The sequence below is a fragment of the Triturus cristatus genome, chromosome 7 (genome assembly GCF_964204655.1).
Source record: "Triturus cristatus chromosome 7, aTriCri1.1, whole genome shotgun sequence".
NCBI lineage: Eukaryota > Metazoa > Chordata > Amphibia > Caudata > Salamandridae > Triturus > Triturus cristatus.
The window spans coordinates 1835334333-1835361160 of record NC_140590.1 but is presented as its reverse complement, the minus strand read 5'-3'; the positions used below and the strand labels follow the sequence as shown (position 1 = coordinate 1835361160).

Sequence of the window (26828 nt, the reverse complement as noted above, 5' to 3'; positions counted from 1 at the left end):
AGGGGCTTAGGTGATTTAAATAATCCCCTGAAAATCCCATTGCAGATGTAGGGAACCACTCCGTGCATAAATTGAGCCGGTGGTTGCAGGTGAGCACACCAGCACTTATCTTTGGAGACCAGCACTTATTTTTCCTCAAAAGACTTTGATGACAGAGAAAGACGTAGGAAGAGAAAGATGGAAAAGCAATGACAAGAGAAGAAACCCGGGATAAAATGGAACTTGCAAGAGTGGGATAAAAAGGTAGGGAGGGTTCAGTGGTGCATTAAATAGCTATGGGTAAACCAGGACACTGCAGCCTTTGTATTCGGCACCCCCAGCTTCAGTAGCATCAGCTGCATGCTTCTGTGTAAAACCTGGGCCCTGGCTTTTATAACTAAGCACTTAAACCAATAGGGAATGTCCAATTCTTCAGTTTCTGGGGAACCGCACTCCATACCAGTAAGTAAAATAAATGCAGAGCACATGCTTTGATAGATTTAGAACTAGGATAAATCTATAGCTTCCGGCATTATAAATTCAAGAAGTAAGTGTCTCCCTAATATACGAAACCTACGCATGAATATTGGTGCTTGATGCTTGGTTGTGCAAGGGATACCAGACTAAGAAATTCAGCACTTTTGCATCCTTCTATATGTACAAGTGATCCTTCCAAGAAGGGCTCAAGTCCTTTGTGTTTCCTCTGCTCACATCTATCCATGCATGGTGTAGTGCACAGTTGGTGCTGCCATGTCTCTGATGTATTCATCACAAGTTTTATTCTACAATGTATATAGTATAGAATGAAACTATTTAGCTTTTGAATGGTCATCAGTAGAGTGCTCCTGTAAAAGCCTGTTTCAAGGGCCTAATGTACAGCAGAGGCTTGAAAGCGGCCTTGCATAAGAAGAATTTTGTAACAAAAATGTTCTAATTTCCTTCAGATGATGTGATATCTTTTTAATGTGATTAATGTAACTTTGTGAGTATTGTATTTACTGACATGAAGAATCCCCATATTTGTGTGTGTTTATGGTTGTATTGTTTTTCTTACACATTTTGAATGGACTACGTTAAGGATATACTGGTAGTGGAAATAATCCTTCAACAAATTGCTGATGTTAAAATGACTCTATTGAGTGGTTTCCAAATGTCTATTTGTGTTCTCTGCAATCTCTTTTACATGTGTAATGCCTCTTGATGCAAAGTGCAGAGCAGTTCTCCAAACTCACCTCATTCCAAGATCACTATTCTTTCAGCATTTTACATCATTTTTCAAACGGAGAACCCGGATCAGCTTGGACATTTCTACAGCTACCCTATGGCCCTCTTCAGCACTTTTGAACTTTTCCTCACTGTCATTGATGGACCGGCAAATTACGACGTAGATCTCCCCTTTATGTTCAGCGTCTTGTACTCTGCCTTTGCGGTCATCGCAGCCCTGCTCATGCTGAATCTGCTCATCGCCATGATGGGAGACACACACTGGCGTGTGGCACATGAGCGAGACGAGCTCTGGCGAGCACAGGTAATGAATGTTATGAGGTTACTTCAGACTTGTTTGTTATGAATTCAGAGAGCAGGACGAAAAGAACTACAACTTAGCTTTGTTAGAGTTTTGTGTACTTTTTTTTGTAAGTAGAGTAATCTAAGAAACTACCAATAAAGTGAATCCAGATCATTATATATTCACAAAACCAAAGTTATGTGGCACTTGTAAGGACCTTTTAGAAAACTGATAGTATTCAAAAGTGGTTTTGCTTCTTCAAACATATTATTAACTAACCTAAAATTCCTGCAGCACACAAGACAGTTAAGCAATAACACAGACAAGGTCCTGTGTTTATTATTATATTTACTAAGAGTGATATTACTTGTTTTGAAATTGAGGCATGTTGACAGATTTTGAGTTACAACCAGAATAACTTGTTTGAACAAAGAGTTGTCTCTTTCTTAAGAGAGTGAAACCACTGCGATCAACAGAACAAATTCTACCTAAAAAAATAGTGATGAATGCAAAAGTAACTTCTTAGGTTACTTTTAGGTTTAGTAATGGAATATTACTTGCATAAAGGTGAGTGTTTATTTTGTTCTGCAAAATATAATGTCTAGTCCTCTAATTTTTCTTTATTTGCCATAGCTATGAAACCGGAGGACTGTGGTCACCCCTCAAGCACAATTACTTTCAGAGCTTGTCAACCACTTATTGTGATCTTAATTTATAGTTTGTAAACACTTCAGTGCTGTTACTTACTGGAGGCATCTTGGCCTCCTGCCTGATTTAAGAACTCTTTGTTCTTCCTTCTTGGTGTAAGGTTCCAAGATTCTAGGAAGCCAGTTGCTATTCCTATAGTTGGGGAAATTTGCACCGCTTAACTCACCTTACCTTAATAAAATGATCTCTTTGATTTAACCAGAGTACACACTACCTCGCAATAATCAGTATAAAAAAATGTGAGTGTGTAAATTGCTGTTAAGTATCTTTGTACGATAGGCGTCATTCAGTGAAGGTTATGTTCGGATTTACATTGCTTCCAGACTATGATTCTATTATCTGGTTGTGTCGATAGTGTCTTGATTATGGAGCAAAAAGCTTAGATAAATGACCATATCAGGTTTGTGATTTATACAGGATGAAAGGAGGGGCTTCTTTTCTTCTGCTTAGGCTGTTATGGCAGATATGCTTTCTAGCATATTACTTTTTCAAAGCAATCTTCAAGATGGATAAGGGAGTTAATCAATCACTGTTCACACTTAGAAGGCCATCCTCAACAATAACTTATACTTGTAAGTTACACATGCATTTTGCTCTTACACTTTTGAGTCATTTTTATGTAATGTATTTAAATTAAAGATTTAATTCTAAATTAAGTTAATAGTTTAATGGCTTTTTTGATCTACATTCAAAATAAATATATGTTAAATAAACAACATTAACTTACATTAATATTTGGGGGGCCTGGCTGAGCCGTGCACCAAGATGGCTCCTCAACGTTGAAGCTCTGGAGCCTCAACGGACCATCGGCAGCCCAGCTCTGCTCTAGACGTGTTGCGGCCATGGAGACGGTGACCAGAGAGTCCCTTCAGACTGTAGAGCACCCTGGGCTGCATGGCGCTGAACTAAACACTGCAGCAGAGGTGTGGCGGCCCTCGCTGCCCGAGACTGGACGTGGTCCTTGGAGGCCCCGCGGCATCAAGGGCTGTGGTCGAGCCTGATGGCGAATCTCGGGCGAGCTGAGCGGCCACGCCACAAATTGAGGCCGGAGTGGTGGCAGGCCTGTGGATATGAGGAAAGAGCATGCAGCGCTCCATGAGTGAGAGCTCTACTTAACAGAAGGACTGCAGCGGTGAATGCCATATCCATATTTTTGGCTACTGTACATTACTGCTCCCGCTAAACATGGGCCTCTCTGATCCCCCAGAGAGACGACATTTGGCACTGAAGTGCCCATAGCGGAGGGCACTTTTCTTTTGCTAGCGAAAGACTGTACCCTTTGTATTAGACCACCATAGTGCCATATATTGCCCGTCTGAAACGCGGTCTTGCTGTATTCACACTGCGCTGGGGGTCGGAGGCCCCGGAGAGCCAGGGCTCTAAAGGGAGGATGTAATAACCAGTGGCATTGGTGAATTTGCGGCGTTTGTCTCCCAGTGTGCAGGACTGCTACAGCTTGGTAATTGGGCTATTTCATCGACATCATTGAACGGTTAGTGAGATATTGCTGGCCCTGACCTGCATCGTATAACATACAGTTTGGTTACACTACGAGCACACTCCTCCCCGTTTCTCTGGGACGCGTTCTTCCTCTGCACCACCATGGGGCACGGTGACCCTAAACAGCGCCAACTCTCTTTTGATGCCTCTATGACGCCCCGACATGAGGAAAATGATGGCCCACCATGTGGAGACCATCTTGTCCATTTAGAATCCGAGACTTAGCCACCCGACGGGATTGCAGCCATTATGGCGGAACTGCATACTGGCTTTAAAGCGATCAACGTAAGATGATATGGGCCCATTGAACATCACAAGACCTGTATACAAGCTACTGAACAACGCTTATCAGTACTGGAGGATGCCCATCCTACTATCATTACGAAAGTGGAACGAGCCGAACGACTCCTAAAGACTGTTGCATCCAAGGCGGAGGATCTACAGGGGGGGATCATGTGAATCAAAATTCGCATAGCTGGGGTGGCTGAAACAAACATCATGGTTCCTATGGATGGCTATGTGGAACGGCTATTGGTGGATCTGTTTGGCAAAGATGCCTTTTCCTTCACATTTGCATTTGAACGTGCGCACAGAGCCCTGGCACCAAGATCAGCTCCTGGCACTCCTCCGTGTTTGATCATAGCCCGGCTGCTGAATTACGATGGCCGTGAAGATGCTCTTTGTCTGGATCATGAAAAGGGCCCCATTCAACATAGGGGCAAGTCACTCGCCTTTTCTCCAGATTTTACCCCCCTTGTTTAGGGGATGCAGCGGTCTCCTTGAGCGTTGCCTCTCCCAAAGGAGATCTCCGACTGTTTATTGGGGATATAATGGGATTCACCGGATACTGGTTGGGTGACTATCCGATGTGGGTGGTTGTGCCTGGGTTGTTATGCGTTCCTTGTTTTATAATTGTTTTCTACTGGAGAATGAATGTGTTATGGGTCATCTTAGCATTTACCCCCACAATGCTAAATGTCCATTTTCATATTTTTGGTCTAAATGACCTCAACAGTTAAAAGTGCTCCGGAGTTGAAATGTATGTCCTGGAACGTGAGAGGGCATATTGACCCTCGTAATGGAAGGCAGGTGATATCGTACCTTACACGACACAAGGTCCATATGGCGTTTCTGCAGGAGACCCTCTATGCCCTTAACTCCACCAATCTGTTTGCATCTAACTGGGGAGACAACCGCTTTTTCACTAGTTACAGCACATATTACAGGGGATCATGCATACTTAGCCACAAGTCAGTACCCTTTCCGGAAGGTTGCTACCTGGTAGTGGCCAGTACTCTTGGGGCGGAACATATACATATAATCAACATTTATCCACCAAACACAGAAACACCAGAATTCTTTGCTAATATTACAGCACATATTTCTAAACTCTTTGTTGATTCCATCATAATGGGAGGTGACTATAACCCTGCATAGATCCGCACGGTCACATTTGCATTGTCTGATGGGATTTCGTTATGTCATAATGTCTTGCTTATTCTTCTCTCGTTATTTTATTTTTTCTTCCTGAGACTGAAACGCCAGCCAGTTCTTCTCTCTCTTACTCTGCTGGACTCGTTATACCACTGGACATATTGCGTCATCTACGATGATGATGCTATGCCAATTCTCTCGCTGTATAATTATCGAATATTTCTGTATGAACCTCTCTCCTTGTGAACATATACAAAATGTGTGTTCTCCTGTGTATTGTTTTGTGTTGGATTATAATTGCTGAAAATCAACAATTTTTTTAAAAAACGTAATATTTAACAAAAACGTTAGACCCTCTGAAAAGAATTTCATACTCATGTGGACGGGATTACTTGCACTTACACTTTATGTTGAACATTTTTCCACCCCTGTGTCCTCTGCACTAAGACTTTCTATGCATTGCATTGTTACTGAATGCTTATTGTCTTCACTGCCTGGCATAGAATGGGTTTTGGGTCAGCCCTTGCTTTTTACTTCATGGCTTTCTTGAATGGTTTTCCTTCCGTGTGTTATGTCCTGCCCAGGATCATATCTGCTATAACATGTGTGTGATTGTATGACCGTATTCTTCCACCGCTGACATCAGGATCTATGTTTTAGTGCTCCATTTAAGTTCACTTCATTCTTTGCTTACTCTTTGTCTGAATTCTCCTCCACATCCCCTTCTCCCCACCTCTGCTCATCTATTGCTTTCACATTTTTCCCCTTTATATGCCCTTGCGGTATTCCATGTCTGCTTGTTCCTCCTCGCATGCTGGTCTCCCCCCACCTTCCCTCACACATTGATTTCCCTACTTCTCACGCTCCCCAATAAAAAAATAAAAAAAGCTTTACATTTTTTTTTTTTTTTTTTTGCAAAGGTCCATGAGCTGCATAATGATACCCGGCCCCTGAAATTTTTTTTGAACTGCACAATGATAGCCTTGTTTTTTTCATGAGCTGCACAATGATACCAGGCCCTTGTTTTTTCATGAGCTGCACAATGATACCAGGCCCTTGTTTTTTCATGAGCTGCACAATGATACCAGGCCCTTGTTTTTTTCATGAGCTGCACACTGATACCAGGCCCTTGTTTTTTTCATGAGCTGCACAATGATACCAGGCCCTTGTTTTTTTCATGAGCTGCACACTGATACCAGGCCCTTGTTTTTTTCATGAGCTGCACAATGATACCAGGCCCTTGTTTTTTTCCTGAGCTGCACAATGATACCAGGCCCTTGTTTTTTCATGAGCTGCACAATGATACCAGGCCCTTGTTTTTTCATGAGCTGCACAATGATACCAGGCCCTTGTTTTTTTCATGAGCTGCACACTGATACCAGGCCCTTGTTTTTTTCATGAGCTGCACAATGATACCAGGCCCTTGTTTTTTCATGAGCTGCACAATGATACCAGGCCCTTGTTTTTTCATGAGCTGCACAATGATACCAGGCCCTTGTTTTTTCATGAGCTGCACAATGATACCAGGCCCTTGTTTTTTTCATGAGCTGCCCAATGATACCAGGCCCTTGTTTTTTCATGAGCTGCACACTGATACCTACATATTGTTTTTTAAATTACCTGGGGTAATGGATAAGGGATTTCTGGGAACAGTAAATTAATTTTCAAAATAAATCCTGAAATAAACTCCATCGCATTCATCTGCTTGGTAACGTATTAACAACGTATGGACAGTAAACTTGAAATTTTTTTCTTCATGTGAAAACTACTCCAGGATGTCTGCCTACACATGCAGAATGCTTTGTTAATCACTGGTGGCGATTTTATTTACATTCTTATTTTTATATTTTAGCAGTGACAAATCAAAGAAGCATTGAAAAAGCCATTCATCCAGCAATCACATTTAACCAATGCAACCAATCAAAACTTATTTTCTCAGGGCACTAATTTGAAATGATTGGTCAAGGAAATTTGTGTTTCTTGCCTCCGATATTCACTTCTGAAAATTTTGTGCAATTTAATTGAAATATTTCCTACTATTTGTATATCACCCTTTGTCTTGGCCTTCAGTTATTTATCTCTTCACCATTATGTGTTACGTTGTTGTCTACCCATGGAAAAACTGAGGTATCTTAAGACGCTTTGCATGCCTCTGTTGGTAAAACTCTAGCTTGGAACAGTGGAAGGAAAGCTCCTTCAGGAACAGTGTGTAGCTGTCTCCCATATCCTGAAAGATACAATATCTCCCTGGTATGGGACTGTCCAGCCACTTGTTAGCTCAATCTGTGGTAGATTCAATAAAAGCTAAGACTGTCTTACAAGAAGAATTTATTTTGCAGGTTGTCGCCACAACGGTAATGCTGGAACGAAAGCTTCCCCGATGTCTTTGGCCACGGCAAGGGATATGTGGAAAGGACTATGGCATGTCAGACCGATGGTACCTCAGGTGAGACACAGCAGAATAGGACCAACTCCCTATCAAAGTGTATTTGGTGTATTTCAGCCAGAAGGCTCAGTGGGCGAATGTGAATACTGCTGTGCCTGCTGACAGTCACTCTGGCACTTTACCTTTCTACCAGAAATATTAGAAGGATCTTTGAAATCCCCAAACTTAACATTTTCCTGAAAAAAACTCCTTTTTAGGATGAGCCTCAGCCAGTGCGCAAGCGCTGCTCTTGTGATCTGTTGTAGGTAAAGTACAGAGGAGAAGCCCCGCCCATATTTTCCATTGGCTTGTGTCTTTGTCCTTCGTAAATGCTGGCGTTTGATTCCTTAATAGGCTTATTAGTCCCTCCTTATTAGGGCTATGTCGTCATTTGTATCCTTCCATGGCTACTGGCCCCTTTACTTGGTTCTTACATGGTACGTGTACTTTTCTGTTCTTTATTGAGCTTCTCCTACATTAGACATGCTTCGCTTAAATTCAGCGTGCCATGCCCGCTTTCACTTTCAAAGCATGTTGGACAATTTTAGGCGTTTGTTTGCAATGCCATAGATCTCGCATTTCAATGTGAGAACTATGGCATTGCAAAAATACATTTTTGGTGTCAAACATCTTCGTTAATTATGGCAGCCACGCGTCTTACTTTTTGTTGCACGTGCCGCCTTACTCAATACTTGTGGCAGTACAGCAACCATCTCACTGAGCCACTGCACAAAACACTTCAAGAGGACGCCATTGTTAGGACACCTGTGTCACAGGAAGGTCTCACCCAGAGCTAGAAGCAAATCCATAGGGCTGCCCTCTAAAAAAAAAAAAAAAAAAAAAAAAAAAAAAGCTATTTTACATTCCGTTGTATTACACCCCAGCAAAATTTTAAAAATCCTAAAACAGCTGGGTGTGCCTCGAGGAGCTGACATGCACCACTCCAGGAACTGGCAACGGGGAAGTGGCAGGGGCTGCCGTCCTCACTTCCGAAGACAATCTGCCTAATTCCTGCCTTAGCAAACACAACTCGTTTCTCATGCAGTTACCAAAGCTGCTGATTGCTGCTGAGAGCAATGCTCAGTTCACCAGAAGGGTGTGAAAGGCTCATTTCATTTAACAAAAACAGCTTCCGTGGTTTTTGTTATAAGATGTCCTTCCTGAATCTCTTGCTTAATGACTAGAGCAGCCAACTTTGAAACCGGGGAACCGGGTTCGAGTCTGATTGGAGGCTTAGCTGTGATTCTGGGCAAATTACTCATCTCGGCGGGCCTACAAATGTATGTGATCATCTGTAATGCAACCGGTGCTCATGTAAAGCGCTCTGATACCACCAAGTTTGGGCTATATTAACCTACAAACAAGAAAATTATAATGGTCATTTCTAAAGCTGGGAGGACTCACACAAGGGAGATCTCCTGTTCTGTGGCCAGAGCGGTGGACAACTAAGCCAGTATGTTATGGTTTACCTGGGTGCCTGCTGCCTGAAAGGAATATAACTGTGTGTGACTCGTTAATCTGCAAATGTAAAGGCTGCTTGTAATCTTGAAACTATTGTTTTGTGTATTTAGTGACTCTCCAGGTGCAGGGCATAGACAACCTTCCAACCAAGTGATCTCTCACTGCCATTGCAACGGAAGAACAGCTGCATCAAAGCCACATTCATCCTCCGCTGCCTTGAATCTCAAACCCTGCACTGGGTATTGAAACCTGGCTCTAGCAAGTGTCATTTTAACCCCTCATCCCTCTGAACCGACCACATGCATGACCCAGGCACCACCCACTGAGGCTTTGTGGTTGGAATTTCTTTATTGAAACCATGTCCTCGTACCTGCCTAGAAGTTACTCCATCCTTCTGTCAGTTCTTTATATCTGCCTATACCCCCACCACCCTCCACATTCTTTTCCTTTCTACCTGCCCCAACATGGAGTTCTTTGAAGGGCTGAACTCCTCCTATGACTTTTTGACTTTATGCTCGTCTTTGACCCTGTACAATGCTCCACTGCCTTTTAGCTAGATTTGCTTTATAGAAATATCATGTACATAATTACAGCGTACATGAGTCCCCCCTTTCCTCTCCTCTATACACCCACCTAGTGACTGTGAACTCCACCGCTCACAAATCTATCTCCTCATCCCACATTCTTTTACCCTGCAGGGAATCACAATGCGGTCGTTACAACGACCGCGTTGTGATTCCGCATACCATTACTCCGCAAGTCGGAACAACGACTTGCGGAGGGGGGTGCTGGATGTTGGAATAGTAGAATTTACTATTCCAACTCCAGTCTGTGCGGACACTAGGAAAGGTGTTGGATTTTAAATCCAACACCTTCCCCCCCCCCCCCCCCCCTCCGCAAGTCGTTGTTCCGACTTGCGGAGTAATGGTATGCGGAATCACAACGCGGTCGTTGCAACGACCGTGTTGTGATTCCCTGCGGGGACAAAGTTTTGCAGTAAACGTTGTTTACCCCCCTCACACCAGCAGTCATTCTTAGGAACTCCATATGATGACTTAACTTTCAGATCATAACCTTACCACTCCCAATCCTAGCTTGCCCACACAACAGCCACACTCTACATGCCATGTTTGTTCCTGTATTTTGTTCCACTACATTCTGTCCATTCCAGCATCCACATGACATTCGCAGGCCCATCTTCTACTTCTCCACCCTAATGCCAATCCATTAAACATCCATTCAACATCAAACTATTTTGCTGCATGTTCTCTTACGAAACAGTCTTTGTCCCAACCTCGAACCTATGTGTATAGGGCACAAGCCGCTTTATCTATCCCTCCCAACAAAAAATCAGTTCACTTACTCCACCCCTCCAAATTTTTAGCCTTGGTGCATCTCCACCTCTTCTACATTCCTTACCCTGGTTTACCCTATTTGAAAACAAGGATAATGTACCATATCTAGAACATATTGAAAACACATAGTGGTGCTCAACGATTTTACCTCCACTCATCGCTAGTCTAAGTCAAATGATCTCCCTTCTCTCATATCTCATCATTTCACCAGATCCCTTTAGTTGCTCCTTATAAATTTTCAAAGGCTCAAAGTTTGCAACCAGTGACATTTTGCACTTCAATAAAATACACACAATCGTAGCAAACCTCCCCTCGCTCCAGAGGCTACATCCTCCCCAATTACATGCATTTCCTTCCACATAGTTTCACTATCCACTGACCCATTTATTAACCCCCCTAAAACAAAATGTGAAACCTTCTCCCTGCCACAATAAGCACAATATATTCCAGTTATGCACACAGTTTGTAGCTACTGACACTGGAAAATAGGTGTGTTATGCTGTGGGACAGAGAGGCCACATTCTGTATGTGAACTGTGACTGACATTACAGAAATACAAAGATTTCCCCCCTCCCCCCATTTTGTTGACATTTGAAATTGTTGCTGGTGAACCTTCCTACCTTTGTTTAGGCAGCAATGATTTTCCAACAGAAAATGATTGCTGCACATGTTTGATAGCTAGTGAAAACAATAATATATTCAACAAATAAAGAACTTAAAAGTTCCAAACTATCAGTTAACTATAATGCACAAAAATTAAGTAAATTGGAAAGGGGTTCCCACAACTTCAGCAGCAGTCCACAGCAAATAGCAGAATTTGTCTGTAGTGCAAGAGCTCACAGGAGGGAGGTCAGTCAAAGGGCAAGCTGGAGCAAAGTCCAGTGGTAGTGGTCTTTCGATTTGTTTTCTGTTTTCCTGTTTTCTCTCACAAGACGCTCAGCCCCCCTCACCCTAGGAGGGAATGTCTACAGGTGCAAGCATGCTTTACAGATAAGAACTGCAACCAATAGCCTTGGGGGTAAATAAGAGACTAGTACCAAGGTACAAGTAATTAAAGGCAGAACTAGATAGCTCTATTTCCACAGTCCTTTTTCCCACAGGTAGTCATTTTTCAATGAGGGATACAAAATAATTCTTATCTTTATCTGTTGTGTTCTTGCCTTGGATTGGGACAAACAAGGTGTAAAACCTGTAAACTATTGGGAAAGACTCCTGGCTGAAATTTTCAGGTGTTGCGCTCTTGCGCCAATTTGGAGTAAGTATGATCCGTTTCCTTTTCCAGGCAAATGCTTTAAGGCAAAAAGTCAACCAACCACGGTCCAAGTTGCTGCATGCTTATGTTTACTGTCCATGCCAACTTCAGAGTTAGCTCATTTATCTTTGGAGTGGCTGGTCTGAAACACATTGTCTCACCACCAACAATAATCTCACCTTCCTCCAGGCTGGCTTTCACGGAGTGCTCTCCACTAAGCGAGCGGTAATCCCAGTCTCTGAACCTTGCTACCACAGCTGAGTTTCTTCCACATCAAGTGTCCATTAATCCCTCCACTGAAATTGAACATTCACTCCTTGGTATAAGTCACTTTGTGGTGCTACATTCCGCTTCCTACCCCCATTACATCTAGGAACATTTCTTTGCCAACCACATTGACTCATGGCAGCATCTCCTTTTCCTCTGCAAGATTCTTCATATTTCACTTGAGTAAGTCCATGCTCAATTTTTAGTCTTCGACACCGGATTAGGGAACAACTACCTCTCTATAACATCCTCTCTACACCTAGAAAACGTTCTCAGATTTGTCCTTGCACTCATAGTAACCTTCCTAATTTCTCCCTTAACCAATATCAGGTGGTCAGACTCACAGCACACTACAAAAATGATTGACTATAGTATTGTAACTCAGCCGTCAGCCGGCCTCACCACATGTCAAGCTCACACCAGCTCATTCAACGCTCCTTGATGCTCAGGTCCTCAAACCCCTTGTGTGAGTACCCCGAAGCCCCTTGTATCCATTCAGATGAAAGTAATTTTCCATTATGACACTGTTCCACTAGGATCCTGTCCCTATCGACTTCAGGGAAAATATATTTTAACTAGTGAGCGTCGTGTCTAGTTGGAAACCATACACCCAACAAAGGGTTTTTAAATTTTTCTAACTCGGAAGGAAGATTCTAGCCCTTTGAAATTGAACAATTGTGCGTATGAGGGGTAACAATAGAGACCGAAACACTGTCAATCACATTTTATAAAAAATTGGCAAAATTCTAACCTTTGTGAGAGAGCAAAACAAGGTTTTTGTCTGGTAAGGTAGCCGTGATCTGAAAGTAGGTGGCGCCTTGGGCAGAACACAAACTTTTGCGCTTCTTTTTTCTGCATACTGAGGAATTGTTAAAAATGTGAACTCCACCCACAAAATGGCATCACCTCCATTTCTGTTTATAATTTTTGAATATTTTGCTTAGATTCACGACAGCAAAACGTTTAGGGGCCATCACTGGCACCACATCTTCAAGGTAAGCAATGTGTGGCGGATGTTTCACTACCGCACATGCTTCTGTCTTTGCAAGAACATAATCTTTGATCATGTGTAGATGTTTTTGTTCTGTGTCTTCTTGGGTTCGATTGCTACCCACCTCGTCTCATGCCTTTTCTCCAACTCTCCGTTTGCTTTAACATATGTATGGATTTGGTACTAAGTATACTAGTGTTAATGATGACTACCTTTTGTGTATTCATTCTGACCTGTGGATAATTCTTTCTATCAACAGGGTGGTAAGCCGTAAAGATAACATGAAGAAGAAGATCAGACGATACGCAAATGCTTTCCTGGGTTCTGAAGTAGATTGTAGTGAGAAGACTTCTTTGAAATCTGAGCTGCTTGAGATCCCATGCCATCCTCATAGCAGGCCATATGTGCCCCCCGATGGCTCCCCAACACTCCTCTCACGAGCGGCCTCTGAGAGAAGGTCGAGCCGTGGATGGCAGATCTTACGGAACACCACTATAGAACATCTTCAAGGGCGGGTCAACTACGCTCTAGAAAATGATGAGGAGATCTACCAGGTTTGATCCATCATGGACCACCACCTTAACACTTGCAGTGAAACACTTCGCCTCATACCTGCTTTTCAATGTGCAATATATTTATTCTTAAGTGCATATGTGCAGAATTCTCAGAGAGCAAACTTCATCCAATTGCATCGTCTCTGTCTGCCACAGGCTCAACTAAACACTCTGAAATGACATTTAAATTGGCTCATTGCATTCTTCATCAATTTACTGGTGTGTGTTACTTTCAAGAGGACAAGACCACACACTCTCGGTGGCAACGCTACCATATCTTTATCTCAAAGACGATTCCTTTCTTCAGCTACCAGGGATCACATGGACGGTGGGACAGAGTCCCAAACAGTGTTTCTAAGTCGTATTCCTTTGCTTCATACTACGTTATCAAACTATTGACTGCAGTTGTTTGATCATTGAGTTTTATATACATGAAATAGGGAAAAACAAACCCTATAGGAGATTGTGGTAGCAGCGTTGACCTATTTTGCAGCACGTTCGGCGTGATTTAAAACATTATGGTGGCTATTTTCCACACTGAAATGTATTCTTGAGTTCGCAAGACATTGCTTATCGCCATTTCCCAATGGAATTTTGCATATTTTGGTAACATGTTCACTTAAGGAAAACTATCCTTATCAACTGGAAGCGTTTGCTCCCTGAAGCAAGATTTGAGACAGGCTTGCTAGTGAGCCAGACACTTGGGCATTCGTTCATTTCTCTCGTACGAAAGTGACTACTGTGAAGCACCGCCGCGTCTTGCCATGTCTACCCAGTGGAGCCACATCTCTGTCCTCCACATTTTAATCCTTTTAAGACTGCTATTTGATACTATGCTTACCACTAACTCCTCGACTTGGTTACCCTCAGAGTGTTACAAAAAGTGGAAAAAGTTAATTGTCTCTAGCAGAATGTTCAGTTGTAACTATGTTTCTTTTTAATTGAAGTTTGTGTCCAGTATGAAAAGAAGAGAATGTATACTAGTTACAAAAGCAATTGACACAAAGAGTCACTGATGGCCACCCCCCAGTATGCATCTGAAGTCAGCTGAGGGCTTTTCGCAGTGGTTCATTCTATGTCATGGTACAAAGTTGATCTTGTTAACACTACTGGAATTGTCACAAGGGCTCATATTATTGCAATACTTTGTCAGAAGAATGCTCTTGTATTGGGTATGCTTTTCTTACCAAAGCTGCGTACTCTAAACATAGTGCTCACGGATGGGAAAGTGATGGCTCACTGCTGGTGTAGCCACAAGGAAATCATGTTGAACCTCTTTCTGACCAATTTGATGTAATGGTGCAGCCCTTTGTACTCTTGTTTATTCAGTTGCACTGATTCTCACCTGCATTTTCTGGACACAAGCATACATGCATGTCTAGGCCAGGTTTGTTTGATGTAGGCCAGATGGTCTGGAATAGCTGGACGGAACACACACCGGGCAGACTGCACATACTTGCTGGTGGTTATCCAGAATATAAGGCAGCGAACTAGTCCTCTTGGACTTAGGTGAGCACCCTTACCCTAGACAGGTTATCCTTTCTTGCCCTTGCCTTTTATATCATGTATCGCACCCCTGGCCTTGCACTTTAATGCACTTTAAGTTTCAGAACGTTCAACTTGGTTAGCAAATGATACTGTAAATCCTGGTGCCTTAGAAATGTATTACCTGCGCAGCGCCGATTGAGAGACTTAGCTGAATTCCCTCGGCATATCAGGTTTCTTGTAGAATAGTTCATACATGTTGTTGGGTAAAGGGATAAGAGCAGAACTGGGAAGCCTGACTTCTCCTGAAACTGATTTTTCTGATGGACTTCCCCTAGCCCTGTTCTTCGTATTTGTGTTCTGTAGAACAACATGACCAAGTGAGGTTGAAGAAGTCTGTAAACTCTGAGGCAAGATTGCCTAACCTGCAAGAGTGGCATTCCTTTGAAGAACAGACCCATTAAGGAAACTAGCAGCAGTAATGTGTCATAAATCTAAACACCTCAGTAAAAGGTAAACATGTTTAGATGGCCTCCCGGTCTCATTCTGTAATGGTAACGTCCACTTTGTGCATTAATGGGGGCCATGTTTGCTGCCTGGATGGGTCTTGCTCCTCACTTAGCTCATTTGACAGGGTGAAGCTCAGTCTAAACATCTGCAGCTTGTGACTCTAGAGTCCTTTGCAGACTTTACTTAGGCTCCCAGTGACTCTCTAGAGGCCACCATTGTACACAGCTGTATCTGCTAACAGGATAATGTGTCTTGCATTGATCTATATCCAACAACAATAGCGTGACTTTTATTTGTAAAGCACACGTTCACCAAAGGCTATTTTGGTGTGGAATAACAGACGTTTATTGTGAACAATGATTCACTGTAGACTTATTTGCACAAATAGTATTTGTGAATTCGGGGTATGTAGCTACTATTCCATTCTAACAGTCCTCACCGGGGAAACCTGTCCTACAAAATTGTCCTCAGTACAAATTTCACTCTCCTGATGATGACTTTTGACTAACTCGAGGGTGAAACACTGTTGAATACAGACACAATATAGCAGCCACGGCCCATCCTTAAGGGCGGAGGGGCCACGCCTCCTCACCCTGTTCCCAACAAGAAGAGTGTCTGTCAGGTTGAGCAAAGGACAGCATAACATACCCTCTTCTTGTTCAGGTTCGGCATCCAGGAGCTAGACCGGTGCTAAATGTGCAGGCTCGTTGCTGCCTAAGCTGACCTTTGCCGGGCTGAAGATGCCACAGCTCCTGTTGGCGTGACCTCTTCAGTCTAGTAAATTACTTCGAGGCACTACCCCTCGTGATGAAGGGGAGGGCCATTGATGATCTCAGACGTGGGATCTTCAGTTTTAAGCCCAGGCCAAGTGTCTATCACTGACACAAGGGCTGGACTGAGAACGCAAACCAGCCATGGCAATTGAGTCGGACCGGCTGCAGAGCGGAGGGTATGTCACATGGAAAACACTGCAGCTGATTTTGTAACAAACCGCTATGCTGCATAACCTGCTACCAGTAACAGAAAGGGCCCCTAGTGGTCCAAATCGAGCCCAGCCCCTGGCGTCCCACCGAGGAAATGCCCGGTGCCTGCTATGGCCAGTCCGGCCCTGACTGACACCTCACCACAGAGTGGGGTGGGGTTGGGTCACCAACTCTCATTGACCCCATCTGACTCAGTGACGAGGTGAATGCTGCTGCTTCCTCTCATCTGCTGTCCTAGTGTTAGCCAATGAGAGAAGACTGCAGTTCCATCCCTCCTGGGACCTCTGAGGCGTCCCTCCTAAAGAGCTGTAGTAGGTAAGTATAATTTGTTTAAATGTTTGGTGCATGCATGTGTGTGTGAGTGTATGAGTATTTTTGAGTGAGTGTTGTGAATGGGTGTGTATGTGTGTGTAAATGCATGGGTGTGAGTGAGCCTGGGTGGCCCGCCTGCCTGCCCCTTTCCTGCTATAGTTGCACCTCCACTGCTATAAAGACTCTGATTGCCCCAAGTCATGCAAGAGTCATATGTCTTTGTCTTTTTATATGCACTTGTCACTTCAATATTCCCTTAGCACCTTTTGAGCACTTTTAATTTGTGCAACAAAAATGTGTTTTTTTTGCTCTGATGATTATTATTCATGTGAATACATTGTATTAAGTGTCTCATTACAAGGATTGGTGGTTACATCCTGGAATAACTGTTTATCTCTTTTTCTATGACTGTTTCCATCATGGGTTGTAACCACAGCAACTGATATAACAAATACTATTTATGCAACTACAACTACAGTGACCACTGTTGTCGGATATAGATCATTGCCCCAGGTTCCTGCTGTATCTGGTGAATGTATGACATTGCTCTGCATTCTGTCCATCAACTGTGGTTTTTGCAGCTGATGGGTGGGGCATACCCTTGTTTCTCCTTACCTGTCCTGCATTGATGCACTGCCCAGGTCTCTGCGTGATGGAACCCTGCTCAGGTGAGGCGCTATCAAGGTACAAACATGTCTTACCACACATAGGAAGCTTGGAAGGAGCTGGTGCCCTGGAGCACAACCCCTCCTACAATAGTGTGTGTAAGAGCCACACATCTGGCAGTAGTGTGTCTACCTGAGCTGAATGATGTATCACTGTCTGTGTGGTGAGTCGGCACTATTGTGAGATGACTGCTTGTCAGCCAAGGTAGGGTCCCTAAAACTGGTGACCTCCAAGAAGTATGTATTGTGCCCCATAGTTTTCTTGCAGCTAAGACTGCAAGTGTTTTACAATAGGAAGCGCTTGGGAAGGGGGTTCATGTCTTATTCTCATGCATGTCGTGATAGACCCCCAACTGCACATGCTCAGTTCTTCTATTCTGTCTCCCAGCCCCTCTGTCAGCCACACACGTGTGCCCGGCTCCTGCTCAAATTGTTGTTGTCTGACAATGGAAGCATGGCGTAAGTCACACCATTCGCACCGAGGGCCACAGTGGAAAAAAACATCTGTGCGGTACCCTGCCTACTACCCTAACTTTTTGGGGTTTTTTGCAGAGTTTTATATAGCTCGAACTTGACCCGAATCCTATCGGGTATCAGAGCGCTTTACATAGCACCAGTTACATTACATGAGGACACACATTCATTTTTTTGTTAGGCACAGGGAGATTTAATGATTTGCCTAGAATCACAGGATGTTTAGCGTCATTACTGAGACTCTAAACCAGTTCCCCCAGGTCCAAGGTCCAGCGCCCTAACCCTTAGGCCAAGTCCTGGCTGCTGTCGCTGTATGAACGGAGCAGGCGTTGGACAGTGACAAGCATTGCAGCCAGACAGAATGCCAGTCCCAGCTCGCTGCAGTGGTGTAGCTGCGTTGAAGCCCCCCCCCCCCCTTGTTACGCCATTGGCCCACTACTGCTCCATCCTCTTCAGTGGAGCCGGCCATACTTTAATGTTTTACCATGCGATTACAATACATTTGGAAGATGTATTTCAGTACTTAGTTTCCCTGATGTTGTGCTGTCTGACCACAGCATGATTCCTCACCACCGGGCAATACACTGGGTGCTTAGTTTGTAGTCTGAAATTGTGCATCTTGTGTAATTCTCCAGATTGAGAAGTGTATTGCAAATACCCAACAAGTAGACTGGTCTATAAAGATTACTTCTCACCCTGTGTGCTGTCCATGTTCAACTTGGGATCAAATGGTGCATTATGAAAGTGTCAATACCAATAGAGAGTGTTTAATAACATTTTATGTCATTGAACATATTTTAAACCAATTGATCCAGTGAAGCTTTCTGGATTGATAGTAAAAATTAACTTTTAGTTCAATCCAGCTACTCTTGCTGACATGACTTCTGACTCATTTCTAAATAGAACAGTGAACCCCCACCCCTCCCCTGCAAGATAGATGTTCAAGCAATTGTGGACCTCGATGCAACTGTGAATTTTATGTATTAATAAAGTCTAACTTTCTTGTAAAAACTGCACATGTTTCTATTTTTCAAGTCCACATCCAGGTGTGAAATGGGAGACGTTGTGTGGATGGACGATAAGTCTGAGGCTTCCCGCGTCTCTGATGCGTACATGTCTCCGCTGATGATATGTAAAGTCGCTTACGGGCAGGTCTTATTATTGAACAACACGGTTTTCACTAATGACCAGCCGCGGCCCGTGCAGGTAAGTGTGCTGGGGCGGTGGACCGATGGGGGGGATGGGAGGATTTTGACAGACCACGAGGAGGGACAGTTAAATAAATAATTAATTTTCCCTTGTCTGTCGAAATCCTGGCCCCACCACTCTTACCTGCACGGGCCGCGGCCGCTAATGACTCTGAGTGGAATGCAGAAGTCGTATCCAGTACACAGCTCAGAGAAACGATCAAATAAATGGGGAAAAATAAATGATATTGGATCTGTGTGAGGAAGGAAGTTACCTGTGATCTTGGTTATAGAGTTCCTTCCTCTTTCTCGTCACACTGCTTCTCTTATTGGTGGTGTCAGCAACTTAACACCAGCATCTACCCCACAAAATGTTCCATTATGTCAACATGTATTTTTTTCCATCAGTTCTCATGTACATTTTTAATTCTCATTTATTTGTGGCTTTATTTCGAATCATCCAAACCCCATAGGGCTTTGTCGCACCACATCGACAGTAGTAATACGAGACATGTGGCCATCTAAAGGATCTAAGGAATGGATGGTATATAATATACAAGAAATAGAGTCCTCATGTGGTGGTCATTGTGGAATGGAAACACAGTGCAAAGGGTTATAGGCGAGAAATACAAATTTGTACGCACAAGGAGTTTTCAATACTGTAAACTGCTTCAGACTAGAGGCGTTCTACCACCTATAGGAAGGGTCTACACTTGCAAGCGATTTCAATCCCACTTCTGACACCAGTGAATGCGGATGTGATGGAGTACATGGGGAAGAGAATTCCAGACTCTTGAAGCCCAAGGGTTTGAGGAAGCCTCCTTCTATCCCTGACGCTGGTTGAATCGGCTGTCCATCCAGTGTACGAACAAGGAAAGGGGAAAGAGAGAGTCCTGAGGAATGTGATATGGAAAATGAAGACTTCACGTCATTGAGATCAATGGTCATTAATTGGATAAATAACCCTTCATCCTCAACAAAGTTATTTCCTTACCCCCACCACCAAACCAAGAACAAGATGCATTTTTACCTAAATTTCAGATGAACACAGGTGTCGACTACATTTACCTGAAAACTCACATCAAATACACACTGATATAAAAGATTGAGAACGCGGCCATTTGGTAGGAACGGCTACATTTAGACTTTAATGAGTCACAAATGCAGGGGGAGACGCTGAGCTAGGTGATTGGCTGTCACCCGCTTCAAGGAACTAGATCTGCTCCAGGGGGTGCCCATTAGGGGAGTGGAGTTGAGAAGTCTGTTCTGGAATTTCCAAAATTGTTCTTAAGAATGATGGAGCCCCATGTTATCCTACCGGAAATACCTTCCCAGAAAAATACAATGAAGGGCAAAACAGACTATGCTGAGGTGCTATGGTCAGGCCGACGAGGTGTCCATAAGCCCGGCCGAGCAGGACGTTTGTCCCACTGGTTAGGTGTCCTCCGCAGTCGCATAAAAAATGGTGGCGATCTCTATGCATTTTATGTTTTGTTCATCTAGTAAAAACGAACTAATTTACATAAGATTTGGATAAACAAATTGCAAATTTCTAATCTTAAAATTATCATTTGTATCAATATTAAGAAATAGTTTTTATTTCAGATACACAGCAAATTCAAGGACTATTATTATCTCTTTCGCTTTCCTTCCCCTGAAGTGCCTCTCTTCTCTCTCTTCCCTTGTCTCTTAGTTTACTTCTTAGGCTAGTTTCTTCTACGCTCCTTCGTGTTCCTGAACTTCTCTCCGCTGGGTTTTTACTCGATCCTTCTCTTTACTATTTGACGTCAGACCTCAGTGTCACTGCCTTGTTATAGTACGAAGAGCTCCTATACCTCATTGTGGCTGATGGCCCTGGGAATCTGGTATGTAAATAAATAAATTAACAATTTATTTCTGGGAGAAGATTGAAATGGGGGTGATCATGGAGGCACAGCGCCTTGAGACCCTCCGGGTGAGTAGCGCGCTATACAAATGCCAATGATTGATTGATTGATTGACACTCAGTCCAAACAGTGTCCTCGTTGCACTGTATGAACACGCCAAAATTTAGTGCTATAGAAACATTGAACACAATCTAACAAACCGCCCCGAGGGGGCACTGCTGATCCACTCCACATGAAGCTAACAGAGCCCGTCCATTGTCTAGACCTGCCTCTGCATCTTCCTGGTTTCATTTAACATTTTCAGGGCAGAACAAAACCTGTTCGAACAACGCGGTTTGCACAAAACATAGCATTTCTCAAACATAAAATGATAAATCATGTATGCTGAAGATGGATACACTTTGACACATTTGATTTTCAGGTAAAATGAAGTGTGCTTTGAGTGCTTGTGCAATGCTGCCATCTAGCGTTTAATTTTATAGCTGCAGTCCCAATTTATGTAAATTCAAGTGGAGTTTCATGGACCGTAGACGGCGACGGGAAATTCCGAGATGGAAAGAGTGGAGTATTTTTAGGTTTCGCCTGCGCAGCGCAGGTATTAGTGGGCGGTACAAATACAAGTTTCATTTCTATTTCTCTTCTGTGTTTATTTCTCTTATCACTTACCCAAAAAGTACTGTATTTATGCGCTTTGATGGAACTTCTTTTAAGCCTCTCAAGCAAGGATTGGGAAAACAAATAAAAAGAAAAGCTGCAGCCTCGCTTTCAAGTTTCAGCGCTGCCCGAGTGCCGTGGGCCCAGCTCGCTGTTCTTATCTCCGTGGTGATCCTCCTAGGCCGCCTTTTATTCCTTCTTCGCCCTGTGGACAAAGCACACACTTCCTAGTGCCCCCAGGCCTCAAGCAGGGTCCAGCTTGAGTGTTAGTCATCCCGTGACCCCACTGTATCTCCTGCAGTACTTGTTTTAATTCCAGCAGCACCGCCCACAGTGAGCGCACCTTTTTTGGAAGCACTGGGGGAGCAGTCCCTTTATCAGGTGACTTATGTCGTGATGAGGGCAATATTTTATTAGGTGGAATAATTAGATTTTCCATTCTTAATCCTGATGTGTCTGTGCCCAAGGGGAGTCTGCTTGCTTTGTAGTGTCAGGCGCCTCCTCGCACGTAGGAACGGCTGCCTGACGAGACGCTGTCCTAATGCCTCGTGTGCAGCAGCAGCAGCTAGGGAGGTGAACTTTAAAGATGGCTCCTCTTACACAGCCCCATAGCCAGTGCTTTAAATGGGCCGGTATTCACCGGTACTGAGTACCGGCACTTCTTAAATTTATCACTGTGAGTACCGGCACTTCTCTGCTGCCTTGGAGAGTACCGGTACTCATGACAAGGTAGGTTTAGTGACTGTGAGTGCTGGTGAGCAGGAGTGGAACTTGTCTCTGGCAGCAAAGGCGCTGCTTCTGTCATCCGTCCCCGATCTGAGCCCCAGCTGAGCTATTCAGCAGGGCGCAGTTGAAAAATGTTCGGTGCTCACCATCACTCTGTGCTTGACAAAGCAGGGTCGAGATTCATTTTACCTGCTAGTGTGCACGTGTGATTTTCAAAGCACAGCACTTCAGGAAGGGGAATGTCCGTGCAGGGTAATACTTTAAACATAAACATTTTATCAGGGGCAAGGGCGGATTCTCACACTTCCCGTACTTTCTCTGGATCAGAGGGTTCATGCCCAGACAATGCGATCGAAGATCTAATCTAACTGCTTGCTACAGTGAGGCACCTACCTTCCTAACGCCACATGCCTCAATTACCGCCAACCCTGTGTTTTCCACACATTCCTATCACTTTCCTTTAGATGCGCCTGGCTCCCTTCTTGCTCTGTCACACTGTTGTGGAGGAACCATGTCTGGTCGGCGCCCAGGCTGTGACAGGATGTTGCATTTACTGCCTGCCAGCCGGGGCCCAGGGCACCCAGGAATTCCCCTGCTACATGAAGTTAAAGGAGGAAGCTGCTGTTCCAGAATCGATTACCTGCTCCCCTCCTCCTGACCTGGACTGTGCTATTGCTGTGCCCAGCAGAGCCCAACTTCTGCCGCAGACTCACCACGCCAGCGCCACCTTTTGTCTAAACTAGCAGTTTTGCTGATTTATTAGCAGTGCCAAGTGTTTAACATCCCTGCTTGACAGTGACACCAGGAAGCAGCACCCTTTCTTTTCCCAGCACAGTTAGACTTGCTAAGTCAGAGATGTCATGTGATTATTGTTCCAGCTGGAGAGAGGTCAGAGTTTTCTCTACTGGCAGTTTTCACTCTGACCATTAAGTAGTGTAGAGGGTTAATGTGCCTCCTTCAAAAAAGCATATTGTATTGTACTGTATTGTATGTGGATAGCTCAGTGGGTTGTTGCTTTTGTCACAGAGAGCCCTTCGTTACATGTGGTTTAGCCGCACCTGAAGCTGTGGTTGTGGTGGAGGGGGCTGATTGTTTTAGAAATTAAATAATAGCTTCAAAAGCACCTGCTGCAAAGTTTGACTTCCTTGTTGCTTAAATGAGTGTGATGTCTGATATTTGTCTATTTCCATTGACTTCATTCCATGATTTTGGTCGCAAGAAAGTGCCCCTCTAATTGTTACACATCTAGTTGTTGCCTGACTCTCGTAAATCCACTGAATCTATGAAAATGTCACACATAAGCAATCTGAAACATTAGCAGCTATACTCAAATGGGTGCCTTTTCTGATATTTATATGATTCCCTCTTCTTCATTGCTTAATTTTGCTATTGAGAAAGTGTCACTCATAGTCGTTGAAATGTCACTCATAATTACAATGCAAATATGAAAATGTCACACAAAGCAATCTGAAACCTGGGCAGCCCTAGGGCGCATTTAGGCCCTCTGCTGTCAACCACATTCACACTATCCTCTGCATTTGCGCAAACACAGGAATCATGGCAGTCACCTGGCAGTGGCAATTAAAAAAGCCATGGTGAAGAGTATAACATGGCTTTTCACATACCAGAGTCTTTTTATGTTTGTGTATTTGCCTACATTTGTATGCCTGTTTTTTGTAAGAAAAATGGGTGGCACTTTGTGTGTACATGTCTGCTCAGTGACAAAGGTTAATAAATAACGTAGTAGAGAGAGTTAGTGAGTGAGTGAGTGAGTGGATAGATGAGTAAGCAAGGGTGGATGTATGAATGGATGGATGAGTGGATGGATGAGTGAGTGAATGGATGGATGGGTGAAAGAGGGTGGATGATTGGATAAAAGGGCGGATATGGGTGGATAAGTGAAAGATTGGATGCATGAATGAAAGGGAGGGGGGATGGATGAAAAGGTGGATGATGGATGAGTGAAAGGAGGGATTGAGTGAAAGGGTGGATGGAATGAAAGGGTGGATGGTATAAAGGAGTGAAAGGGTTGATGGATAGATGAGAGAAAGGATTGATGGATGAGCGAAAGGGTGGCTAAAGAGATGTATGAGTGAAACGATGAATGGATAGGTCTAAAGATGGATGGATAGATTTGGATATGAAGGTTGGACAGACGGAATGGTGAAAAACTGAATGAGGGATGAAAAACTGAATAGACAACAGAATGTAAAGATTAAATAGTGGACATCAGCAGGTAAATGGTAGGATGAAGGGCTGAATGGATAGATCGATGGAGGAGACAAGAGATATCTTCTGGGGAGGGTCATGATGATTTGCTTCATTTGCTTGGTGCCATAAGAGCTTTGGTTCGAAGTGGGGGTATTTTCAGTCTCTTCCTACTCACAAGCCCAAAAATATATAGTATTGTGCCAAAGAACAGCATTTAACAGTATGGCATTAAGAAGGTGCAACTATTGTAAAAAAGGAAATGTTAACATATTATCGCATTTCTCTTTCATTTTGTGTAATGAGTTAACCTGCTTTGTTTATATACACACAATTATGTGTTTTGTTGTGTGCTGCAACTATTATAGAAGTCGTTAAGTATCATTTTGTCTTGCCCTTAGCCCCGCCCCTGGCGCCGCCCACTCACTACACCTCTAGCTCATTTTAATGAGTACCTGCACTTATTTTTTCCCATTTAAAGCACTGCCCATAGCTGGGGCAAGACGGCAGTCTGGGCGAGAATGCAGGCCTTTTCTTGTGGGGATCAAAGCTCGCATTAGTGCTGCGACAGCCATGGCTAAACGCTTTCAAAGCTGAACAGTAAGTAATGGTAAACTAAACATGAGTCCCAATGCTGCTGCGAGCTCTTAGATTACATGAAGGAAAGAAAAGGCTGCAGCATCAGGTGACAATAAAAGCAACTTGCAAAAGAGTCGTGACCTGGCCGTGCTGCACCCCGCGGTGCACTTATGACTTGTTCTGAAGATGTGCAGCCCCCCCTGTGCAGTCCCCCATATGCAGTCCCCCCTGTGCAGTCCCCCCTGTGCAGTCCCCCCTGTGCAGTCCCCCCGTGCAGTCCCCCGTGCAGTCCCCCGTGCAGTCCCCCGTGCAGTCCCCCTGTGCAGTGCAGTTCCCCTGTGCAGTCCCCCCTGTGCAGTCCCCCTGTGCAGTCCCCCCCTGTGCAGTCCCCCCTGTGCAGTCCCCCCTGTGCAGTCCCCCCCAGTGCAGTCCCCCCAGTGCAGTCCCCCCGTGCAGTCCCCCCTGTGCAGTCCCACCGTGCAGTCCGCCCTGTGCAGTCCTCCCTGTGCAGTGCAGTTCCCCCGTGCAGCCCCCATGCAGTCCCCCTGTGCAGTCAGCCCCCCGTGCAGTCCCCCCCGTGCAGTCCCCCCTGTGCAGTCCCCCCTATGCAGTCCCCTGTGCAGTCCCCTGTGCAGTGCCCCCTGTGCAGTCCCCCCTGTGCAGTCCCTCCTGTGCAGTCCCCCCTATGCAGTCCCCTGTGCAGTCCCCCTGTGCAGTGCCCCCTGTGCAGTCCCCCATGTGCAGTGCAGTTCCCCCATGCAGCCCCCCTGTGCAGTCCCCCCTGTGCAGTCCCCCCTGTGCAGTCCCCCCGTGCAGTCCCCCGTGCAGTCCCCCCTGTGCAGTGCAGTTCCCCATGCAGTCCCCCATGCAGTCCCCCGTGCAGTCCCCCGTGCAGTCCCCCGTGCAGTCCCCTGTGCAGTCCCCCCCTGTGCAGTCCCCCCTGTGCAGTGCAGTCCCCCGTGCAGCCCCCGTGCAGCCCCCGTGCAGTCCCCCTGTGAAGTCCTGGATTAGAGTGGCAGCGGTTTCTGCTTTACTTACTTTGGGTGTCTCATTTATGTAGAAAATTCATTATTTCCTATATGTTTAAGTCATATCTAATTATTATTGAGATTGTCGCTTCCTCTGAAGTCTCACTTCTCCTCATGAAGGTGTTTGCCTCCCGGGAAACCGTAGACCTAGTCCATACTTGAGGTAGGAACTTGTGGCCTTTGTCTTTAAAACCAGCGTTTATCATCTTGGGATTGCTATGAATAGTTCAAGTGTTATGTTAACATTTCTGCCTGCTGCCGGGAGCGGTCTTTGGGTAGAAGCTGCAAAGACTTCTTGGGGACATTCGGGGAGCTTCCTTGGGCATGCATTCTGCCCATCGCTTACCATTCCTCCCGGCAGGAGGTAATCTCTCAAGTCACGAGCACAAGACCCCTCCACTGGCACCACGTGACCCCCGAGGCATGCCGGAGTTAAATAGGGGGCCAGTCAGCTGTACGGGGGCGAGCAGTCAGAAATCCTGAGTTACCAAGCAGGCAGGCACGGGTGCGGCTCCCACCAAGGATTACAGCGTGTATTGCACCCCTAGTTTTATAATCATCATCAGCTTTATTTCGACACAGTAGTCATAAAAGCACATACATGTAGCAAAAACAGTAAAAGACGAATTATAAAATATTACAATGAAAAGGCAAACATATGCAAAGGATGTTTCATTACCAAAGCATAAATGGGAGAT

General features: G+C 44.5%; 1 protein-coding gene across 1 annotated transcript in view; it reads left to right on the top strand.

The window, feature by feature from the left end:
• Positions 1–18867, top strand: part of LOC146813354 (transient receptor potential cation channel subfamily V member 6-like) — a 255753-nt gene extending 236886 nt beyond the window's left edge. Inside the window, exons 13-15 of the mRNA XM_085620168.1 lie at positions 1239–1507; positions 7468–7574; positions 13139–18867. Of these exons, the coding sequence (XP_085476294.1) occupies positions 1239–1507; positions 7468–7574; positions 13139–13439 (677 nt within the window). The 3' untranslated portion in view covers positions 13440–18867. The remainder of the gene's footprint in view (positions 1–1238; positions 1508–7467; positions 7575–13138) is intronic.
• The last annotated feature ends 7961 nt before the right edge of the window (positions 18868–26828 follow it).